Source organism: Ichthyophthirius multifiliis (assembly GCF_000220395.1).
Source record: "Ichthyophthirius multifiliis unplaced genomic scaffold scaff_1120509250682, whole genome shotgun sequence".
Lineage (NCBI taxonomy): Eukaryota > Ciliophora > Oligohymenophorea > Hymenostomatida > Ichthyophthirius > Ichthyophthirius multifiliis.
In genome coordinates this window covers 1-9989 of record NW_004086529.1, presented here as the reverse complement: position 1 = coordinate 9989, position 9989 = coordinate 1, and the positions used below count along the sequence as shown (strand labels likewise).

Sequence of the window (9989 nt, the reverse complement as noted above, 5' to 3'; positions counted from 1 at the left end):
AATAAATATTTTTTTTTTGTTAATTTTCAAATTTCCTTTTATTTAATTTTCTAAGAAAATACAAAAAAAAATATTTTTTTTTAAATTTCACTCATGCTATTTTTATGGAATTATATGAAAAAATTAATTTTTTTTAAATTTAATAATTATAATTAATATTTTTAAAAATAATTTATAATTTATTTTATTATATTCTCTATTTTCTTTCAAATATTAATTATTTTTAAAATATTAATCAAATTATTCTATTAAATAATATATTTTTAATATATATTAAATAATATTTTTTAAATTAATAATTATAGCTTATACATTATTTAAAATATATATTCATTTTATCTTTATTTTAAATAAATATATATATATAAAATTTAATTTTATAAAAGTTCTTATTTTTCTTTTTAATTGAAATTTAATCTATATAGTATTTTTTTTATTAAATAATTTAAATTTTTAAAGATAATTTTTGATTTTTATTTAATTTAACCATTATATAAATATAATATTTTAGTTATTTTATATAAATTTAAATTTTGTACTTTTATTATTTTTTTAATTTTCTTTAACTTTAGCTTTTAATAAACTTATTAATTTTATTTAAATAAATCTTGGAATTTAAAAAATAAAATAAAATAAAATTAATTATCCTTTAATATTTAATAAAAATTAATATTTGATTTTTTTATAAATTATAATTTATCAAATTTTAATTTGATATTAGTAAAAAAAAAAAAAAAAAGTAAAATAAAATTAAATAAATATTTTATATTTATTATTTTTATAATTATTATTTTTATTTTATTTAATTATATATTCTTTTTAATTTTATAATTATTTTAATAGTAATTTAAATTATTATTTTTATTATTTTTTATATATTCAATTTTGTTTATTTAAATCATTTATTATTTAAATTAATATATATTTTTGATACTAATTATATAAAATTATTCATAATATATTTATCATTTTTTTTATTTTTATTTTATTTTATTTTTTATATTATTTTAAACAAACGTATAATCTAAGAATTTTTACAATTTATCATTATATCCTTTTAAATTTCTTACACTCGAATAATAGTTTAATAATGAAATTATATTTTAAATCAAAATTATATCTATGACAGAAACTTATAAATAACTAATTGCCCATTATTAATCTTCTCCATCATTAATAATACTACTCTCTTTTAATATAAATAAAATAAAGAATATTATAAAAATCGATAGAAAAATAAACATTGAAAATATATATCTAAGAAATTTTAATAATTTAATATTTTCAATAATTTTTTTTAAACATTATTTAACTATAATACATATTAATATTAAAATTGCCATTTAAAAATATCCTATCATATAAGAATAAAAGCAAATTAGCATAAATAAGCATTGTTTAAAATATATAAGTAGAGCCCTAAGTAAAGAGTTTCGTGTATAGTCTAATAATAAATATATCTCCAAAAATTCATTCGCAATAAGTGTAAAATATAATTTCTAGTCATATTAATAATAATTATGAACGGTATTTGTTCTATTAACTTTATTTATATTATTATTTTCATTTTAAATAACTTCAAATAAAACATCATTTGTATTGTTTTTGATATTCGTACTATTTGTTATAGTTTATTTACTGATAAAATTTTCAAATCCAGACATACTCTATATATTTTAATCTGGAGAAACTGAACTTTAACTTATATAATTACTTCTTTTTTTTGGATTTTTATTAATTTTTGAGTTTATATTTATCAATTCTAATTATTAATTTGTTTTTTGAATATATGATTTGGGTCTTCTTTACGTTTACTTTTACCTTTATTTTTCTTTTTTTACATTTTCTGCTACATTTTATGTTTCAATTTGGTCTTTTACGGGTTCTATTTTCGGTTTACATTCTTATTCTTTTAAATTTTTCGCTTTCCTATTTCTATAATAGGATTTATAATCTAAAAAATAGCAGATTATACACGCGATTAATATATATATAGTAACCACGAGATATACTTTAAACATTATCTTACTAGTAGTCGCATTTATTTCTTATATTTAATTCTCACATTTACCATTTTCATTCAAAACAAATCCATTTTCGCACTCCAAGCATTTAATATTGCCTCCTTCCGTGCATCTTTTGCACGAGGAATGGCAAGGATCGCATGTATTAGTCTCTACATTTTTAAATTTATTTTAAGGACATTCTGTTTTGCACTCATTTTGGTCTAAGTAAGTATTCTCTTAGCAATAAATTTCATTACTACAAAATCCATTAAATAAATAGAGTCCCTATAAACATTCTGTACATTAATTAAATTGTTTACAATTTAAACAATTAGAATCACATGGTTAACAATTTCCTTAAGAATCTGAAAAAAAAGATTAATCACATTCTAGTTTACATTATTAATCTTAGGTTAAAAAAAAAAATTATTTACAAGATACACATTTGCCCTTTTCTATACATGTTTTACAATTTAAGTCACATAATTCGCATTTTTATGTACTTCTTTTTAAATATGATCCTTCTTCACAAGTATCACACGTATTAGGATTCGAGCAAGTAAGACACGTAGGATCACATTACTAACAATTTTTATTTTAATCCTCAAATTATTTATTATCGCAATTATCGGCGCATATTCTAGTTTATAAAAGAACTTAATTATTATTACAGGTAATACATTAATTATTTACTATTCCATTTTCACATGTTTGACAATTATCATCACATTTTTCACATAAATTACTCCTTGTGTTTATATAATATCCTGCATTACATGTATTACACGAAATAGCATTTTAACATGTAAGACAGGACGCATTACATTATTAGCATGTCCTTAATGCATCTGCATATTAATTTTATTAACAAGCAATAACGCATATTCGATCTTAAGTGAGAAAATTTATAGGTAAACATTCAGTACATTAATCATTAGTGGGTCCATTTTCGCACGCGACACAGTTTGCGTTACATTGTTCACATCTATTAGTATTAGTATTAGTATTTAAATATTAACCTTTAATACAGGATGTACAAGTATCAGCATTATTATCGCAAGTTCTACAGTTAGCGGAGCAAGGCGAGCAAAATTAAGTTAAAGGATTTAAATAATTACCATCAGCACATGTAGAACATGAGGTATTATTAATACATGATAAGCATGATGCATTACACGGTTAGCATTTTCTCGCATTATCCGGATATTATTTGGGTAAACAGATATCTTTGCAAGTTTAGTTAGTTTATAAATATTAATTATTATTACAAGTAAGACAAGAAGTCTTTGAATCTATACAAGTTTAGCAATTCGGATCACAAAATTCGCATAAACCACTTTAAGAGTTCGGATATTAGCCTTAATTGCAATTCCTAACGCATTTTTTTTCCAGTTATTGGTAATATAAAGGAGGTGAGCAGGACAGGCATTTAGTATTATCAGTACCGTTTTCACATGTAGTACACTAAGCATCACATGGTTCACATTTCAATGTATTTGTATTAAAAAAATTGCCATTTACACAAAGTTAGCAAGAATTTGCATTTACACATTTAAGACATAAATTAATGCAATCCCTACATTTAGGTATATCAACTTGACTATTATCTAAATATTAATTATCATCACAAGCATCTACACATGTTTAGTCTTTTTGTTTGTAAAACTTTAGGTGAATTACAAGAAGTACATATATCTGGAGTATCATTTTGACAAGCTTTACAATTAATATTACAAGGTTTACATTCATTCAAATTATTTTTATAATAACCTTAATCACATATAATACAAGTAGTTTTATTATCACATTATATACATCCTTCCATACATGCAGTACATATATTATTTATAACAAAAGTCCCTTTTGGACAACCTACACATATATCGTCTTTAAAATACTCATTATTTTTGCATTAAACACATTATAGATTATCAGTTATATGTTCAGTATCTCTACAAAGTATATTTTCAATTGAATATAAGTAAACATAATCATCTATATGATTTTCATCATCCGCAATTAAAGTTTTTCCTTATAAAAATAACTATCTATACCTATGGTCTTTTATAGGAAGTGTGTAATATTTATTTTTTTAATCCTTTCTTTAGATCACACGGACTTAATCAGATGTTTAATCAAATGATATATCGTATACAATGTTTCCAAAAATAATGACCGATTTATAACACAAAATATCATAATATTCTCCGAATTAAATCGGCGAACTATCTGGAGACATTTATACTTCATTAAAAGTAAGTAAGTCGTAAAATTTCCAAGTATTAGAAATCCCTAAGCAAATGATTTTTTTCCCAATTCCAAAATCGAAAATATCAGACATATAAATTTTTTTTAGCTTAGTATCAGTTTATTTTTCAAAGTAACTATATCTCCAACAAAGGTTAATTAAGTTAAAACTACACTTACCTATGCACCTTATTTTTATATAGTAAGGGCAATATCATTATCAATATCAATTATATACATGCACTTATTGTATGGAAATTAGTTCATTTAGTATTTTTTCCCTTTATAAATCATAAACGCGGAGTCAAAACTAAAATTATCTTTAAAAACAATAATATGGTGTGTACTACAATATCCTTACACTTATTAAACATCATTTGTTGGAATAGGGACTTAGTCACAATTATCATCGAAAAAAGGAGTTTTATAAAAAGCAAAATATTTCGAATTGAATATTGCGTTTTAGCTTTTTAAAATATTAATTACTTTATCCATTTCTATTACATAAGTTGAAAAAAATAAAGTTTTTGAAGGGAGAATTTAATATATACCATTGTTTTCCAAATTATAAAGATCTATTAAATCTATTATTTAGTAATTATGTTATAAACGGTTTAATATAAATAATTTTGGTCGGCCTTATTTTGTCTCAATTAAATAAGTATTTTTGTCTATTGCTTCAATCAATCGATCTAGAATTATTTACTTTGTTATAAAACCATCGTCATTTAATATACAATAATAGTAATATTACATTGGATTTTAATTAATTGGTCTTATTATTATGGCTGATTCTTCAGAAATGTTGTACCAATATAGATATATTTATAATGGATATTAGAATGTATTTATTTTATGGATTATAGTAATAAAAAACAAAAATTATAAAATTAATTTTTTACTTTTACTTTTCATTTTTGTTTTTTATTTAGTTTTTTGTTTTAAATATTTAGTTCTTTCTTTTTTCTATTTTGTACTTTATGAAGTTTATTTATTTCAAAATATTTATTATTAACAATGCATTTGTAAAAAAGTATTAATTTATTATTATTATGTAACAAATTATTTATTATAATATATTATTAAATGTAATTATTTAATATATTATTAATATATCATCAATTTAAAATGATAATATAAAAATAAAATATAAATTTAATTTTTTAATAAAAACTTATAAAATATGTTTTTTAGAATCAATTATTATCTTATTGTATTCAATATAATTATTTTGAATATTTTAAAATAGTAAACAAAAAAATATAAACTCAAATTAATAATTTTAATCTTACAAATACATTAATTTTTGATTCATTTTATTTAAAATTATTTACTTTTAATAAATTACATTAAAAAATAAAATATTTATAATAAATATTTATATATTAAATAATTTCTATATAATAAAACATTAAATATTATAAAAAAAAAAAAATATATATATATATATTTTTTTTTCAGTAAATTAAATATACCATAATTTTTATGAATATAAAATAAATTATTTCATATATTTTTTTTTTTCCCCATATTTATATTAAATTATTATATAATCTTCTTTTTTTTAATTTTGTCAATAAATAAAAAATATTATAAACACAAAAAAAATTTAAATTTTTTATGAAAGAAATAAATTTAATTAGGTAATATTGTTTTCAATTTTTTTAGCAAATTATGAAGAATAATTAAATATTATCTATAAATAATTAGAATTAAATAAAAAAAAAAAATGTTTAAATTTATTTATTAGAAAAATGAAGTATTATTGGATTATCTAAGTTATCTATAAAAAAATTAAGAAAATAAATAAGAAGACAAAGGCTTAGAAATTAAATTACAACGATAAAATTTAAATTTTACATATGGAAATAAGAATTGCATTTATCTATGATTATTTTTGTAAAAAGTATTATATCAATATAAAAATAATTATTAAAATTAAATTAGAAAGATAAAAGTTTTTTAAAAATAAAAATATTATAAAATATTAAAATAGAATTATATTAAAAAAAAAAAAAAAAATTAACTTGTAATATAAAATATAAAAAAAATATTATATTTTATTTTTAATAAAAATATAATAATAAAATTAATTTTATTTTAATATAAATATATAATATAAATTACATTATAAAATATATACAAAAAATATTTAATTAATATGTATTTAAAAAGTACTAATTATTATTTATAAAAATATTATATTTATAATAATTTATAAAATATTTTTATACTAATATTTAAGTTAAAATTATATATTATAAATTATTGATATAAAAATTATTTCCTTAATAAATATATAATTTATAATAAAATCTTATAATAATGATTTTATATATAATTTTCTAAAAAAATAAATACTTAATATTAAAAAATTTACTATTTCTTATTTTTCAGATTAAACAATAATTAATATATATAAAAGTTTATTTTTAAATATTATTTGATATGCCAATTAAACTAAATAAATATAAAATATTTTTATATATAAATTAAATACGGATCTAAAATTTATTCTTAGTTGATAAAATGTGAAAATATTTATCAGATAGAAGTTTATAAAAAATGCAAGAAGAGACTAAAGAAATATAAAAAATAATTTAACTCATTAAATATTATTATATTTATTAAAAAAAAAAGATCTAAATAATTTAAATTTACTCACAATTAAAAAAAAAATATAAAAAGTACATTCATTTGTATTGATTATACATTATTAACTAAAAATCAGCTTAATCGTGATGGTTTATATTAAAATTTTATTGTTAGTGAGTTGACTATATTAAGTTTTTCCTTACTTTATGTTAATCAAAAAAGGTTTTTTATTAAGTATTCTCTTAACATTAAGGAGTTATTTGATTGATTAAAAAGCCTTCTCGACATTATCTGAGGCAATGAGTTTAATTCATATAAGTAAACATTATATATAAGATTATTAATTTTTTTAAAAAAACGTAAAATACAAAGAACAATAAATTTTTAATTTAAATTTGTTAATAAAGCCTATTAATTATTTTCTAAAAATATATAACAAGAAAAGTCAGAAAACAGAATTTTATATTCTTAAAAAACACGAAAAAGATTTCGCGACTTTATTTTATTTAAAGATTATTTTTTTTAATAATAAAATATAAAACTAATTTTTATAAACATGAAAATAATTCAATATCGTTTTTTAGCACCAATAACAAAATTTACATTGAATATAAATTTTATTTGATTATACGATGCATTATTTATATGAAATGTCATATAATTGACACATTTCAGATATCCTACAAAAGAAAGTCCTAAAAAAATAAAAAAGTTAAAAAACAGTTTAATAATTATTCATTATACGATAAAATATCTTTAATGTTTAGTGGTAATTTAGAGAAAAAAAAATTAATTAAAATTATATATTGAGTATTTTTTTAATTGTATTAATTAATGTTGCTTTTATTCTAATTCGAAACTTTAAAACCTTTAATAAGATGAAGTTCTTTTATTTGTTATGCTTATGTATAAATTATCTTGCTTTAAATTAGAGGAATATAATTAAGAGCTCATCAGATTTAAATAATAATAAAGAGTCCTTGTTATTATGTTAATAGATTTTAATATAGTTAAACATTAATGGTAGGTTTTACTGATTTTATTAAAATATAATGAATAAAACTGAATATGTATACTTTTTGTTCTAATATTTTTATGTTTCTATACATTGTTTTTTTATTTTAATAGAATATAGATTTAATATTATTATTTAATTTTAAAAAAGCATATTAATCTGTATCTAATAGATATATAGATTGTTTAAAAATATAATAAAAATAATATTAAATTAAAATAAATTAAATTAAATTAAATTAAATTAAATTACATAAATTAAATTAAATTAAATTAAATTAAATTAAATTAAATTAAATTAAATTTAATTAAATTTAATAAATGTAAATAACTATTAGAATAAATGCTTTATGAAAATATATTTTTTTTTAATATTAGTATTTATTTTAGAAAGCTTGAACAAAATATTATATTTAAACTTTTTTTTATTTGAAATAAAATAAAAAAATAATAAAAAAATAATTTTATATAATAATAAAATAATATTAATATAAATCAAAATATATATATTTTATTAAATATAAATATTTATATTAATATAATTTCATTTAAACAATTATTTAAAATTAATAAAATTAAAATATACATTTAATAATATATTCAAATATTAATAATTATATATATATAAATATAAATATATTAATATTTCTATTTATTTTTATTTAAAATTATTATTTTTATTATTATTATTATTATTATTATTATTCTTATTATTATTATTATTATTATTAATACATTTCCAAAAATTCATTCGCAATAATTGTAAAATATAATTTCTATTCATATTAATAGTAATTATCATTTATATTTATTCTATTAACTTATTTTACATTATTATTATCATTTTAAATATCATTATATAAAATAACATTTGTATTGTTTTTCTTATTTGTATTATTTTATATAATTTATTTATCGATAAAATTTTTAAATTCAGACATATTTTAGGTATTATAATCAGCAAGCTTAACTTTAACTTATATAATTACTTTATTTTCTTGGATTTCTATTTATTTTATTATTATTCTTTTGTGAGTTTGTTTCTATTTTTTCTATTTAATAATTTGCTTTTTGAATATCTGATTTAGACCTTAACCTTTAATTTTCTTTGTTTATATTTTCTGCCTCATTTTATACCGCGATATGGTCTTTTACGGGTTCCATTTAAGATTTTGCTATTTTTTGTTTTACATTCTTATTCTTTTAAATTTTTCGCTTTCCTATTTCTATAATAGGATTTATAATCTAAAAAATAGCATATTATACACGCGATTAATATATATATAGTAACCACGATATATACTTTAAACATCATCTTACTAGTAGTCGCATTTATTTCTTATATTTAATTCTCACATTTACCATTTTCATTCAAAACAAATTCATTTTCGCACTCCAAGCATTTAATAATGCCTCCTTCCGTGCATCTTTTGCACTAGGAATGGCAAGGATCGCATGTATTAGTCTCTACATTTTTAAATTTATTTTAAGGACATTCTGTTTTGCACTCATTTTGGTCTAAGTAAGTATTCTCTTAGCAATAAATTTCATTACTACAAAATCCATTAAATAAATAGAGTCCCTAATTAAATTTTAAACAATTAGAATCACATGGTTAACAATTTCCTTAAGAATCTGGAAAAAAAGATTAATCACATTCTAGTTTACATTATTAATCTTGGGTTAAAAAAAAATTTTATTTACAAGATACACATTTGCCCTTTTCTATAAATGTTTTACAATTTAAGTCACATAATTCGCATTTTTATGTACTTCTTTTTAAATATGATCCTTCTTCACAAGTATCACACGTATTAGGATTCGAGCAAGTAAGACACGTAGGATCACATTACTAACAATTTTTATTTTAATCCTCAAATTATTTATTATCGCAATTATCGGCGCATATTTTAGTTTATAAAAGAACTTAATTATTATTACAGGTAATACATTAATTATTTACTATTCCATTTTCACATGTTTGACAATTATCATCACATTTTTCACATAAATTACTCCTTGTGTTTATATAATATCCTGCATTACATGTATTACACGAAATAGCATTTTACATGTAGACAGACGCATTACATTATTAGCATGTCTTATGCATCTACATATTAATTT

The 9989-nt window shown here is 17.9% G+C and overlaps 2 protein-coding genes across 2 annotated transcripts, besides 19 other annotated features; both read right to left on the bottom strand. All coding sequences in view use genetic code 6, as the record gives it.

Annotated features, from left to right (window-relative positions):
• Positions 1-761: 761 nt before the first annotated feature.
• Positions 762-803: a microsatellite.
• Positions 777-841: a microsatellite.
• Positions 786-835: a microsatellite.
• Positions 842-965: 124 nt separating the features above from the next.
• On the bottom strand, positions 966-4082 carry IMG5_088860 (hypothetical protein; the record flags this gene model as incomplete). The annotated part of the gene is made up of 2 exons (XM_004035740.1): positions 2933-4082; positions 966-2854 (listed from the first exon to the last, which is right to left on the bottom strand). Exons 1-2 carry the CDS (start codon positions 3753-3755, stop codon positions 966-968), a joined length of 2712 nt encoding a protein of 903 aa, XP_004035788.1. The 5' UTR covers positions 3756-4082.
• Positions 968-1010: a microsatellite.
• Positions 4083-5312: 1230 nt separating the features above from the next.
• Positions 5313-5364: a microsatellite.
• Positions 5320-5363: a microsatellite.
• Positions 5365-5612: 248 nt separating the features above from the next.
• Positions 5613-5657: a microsatellite.
• Positions 5620-5661: a microsatellite.
• A 622-nt stretch (positions 5662-6283) lies between these two features.
• Positions 6284-6377: a microsatellite.
• Positions 6284-6379: a microsatellite.
• Positions 6380-6433: 54 nt separating this feature from the next.
• Positions 6434-6473: a microsatellite.
• Positions 6474-8070: 1597 nt separating this feature from the next.
• Positions 8071-8191: a microsatellite.
• A 104-nt stretch (positions 8192-8295) lies between these two features.
• Positions 8296-8347: a microsatellite.
• Positions 8310-8356: a microsatellite.
• Positions 8345-8404: a microsatellite.
• Positions 8361-8403: a microsatellite.
• A 50-nt stretch (positions 8405-8454) lies between the features above and the next one.
• Positions 8455-8508: a microsatellite.
• A 21-nt stretch (positions 8509-8529) lies between these two features.
• Positions 8530-8593: a microsatellite.
• Positions 8594-8628: 35 nt separating this feature from the next.
• Positions 8629-8671: a microsatellite.
• Positions 8672-9069: 398 nt separating this feature from the next.
• IMG5_088850 (hypothetical protein) lies at positions 9070-9917 on the bottom strand. The gene has a single exon (XM_004035739.1). It carries the CDS (start codon positions 9903-9905, stop codon positions 9234-9236), a length of 672 nt encoding a protein of 223 aa, XP_004035787.1. The 5' UTR covers positions 9906-9917; the 3' UTR covers positions 9070-9233.
• Positions 9918-9989: the final 72 nt, after the last annotated feature.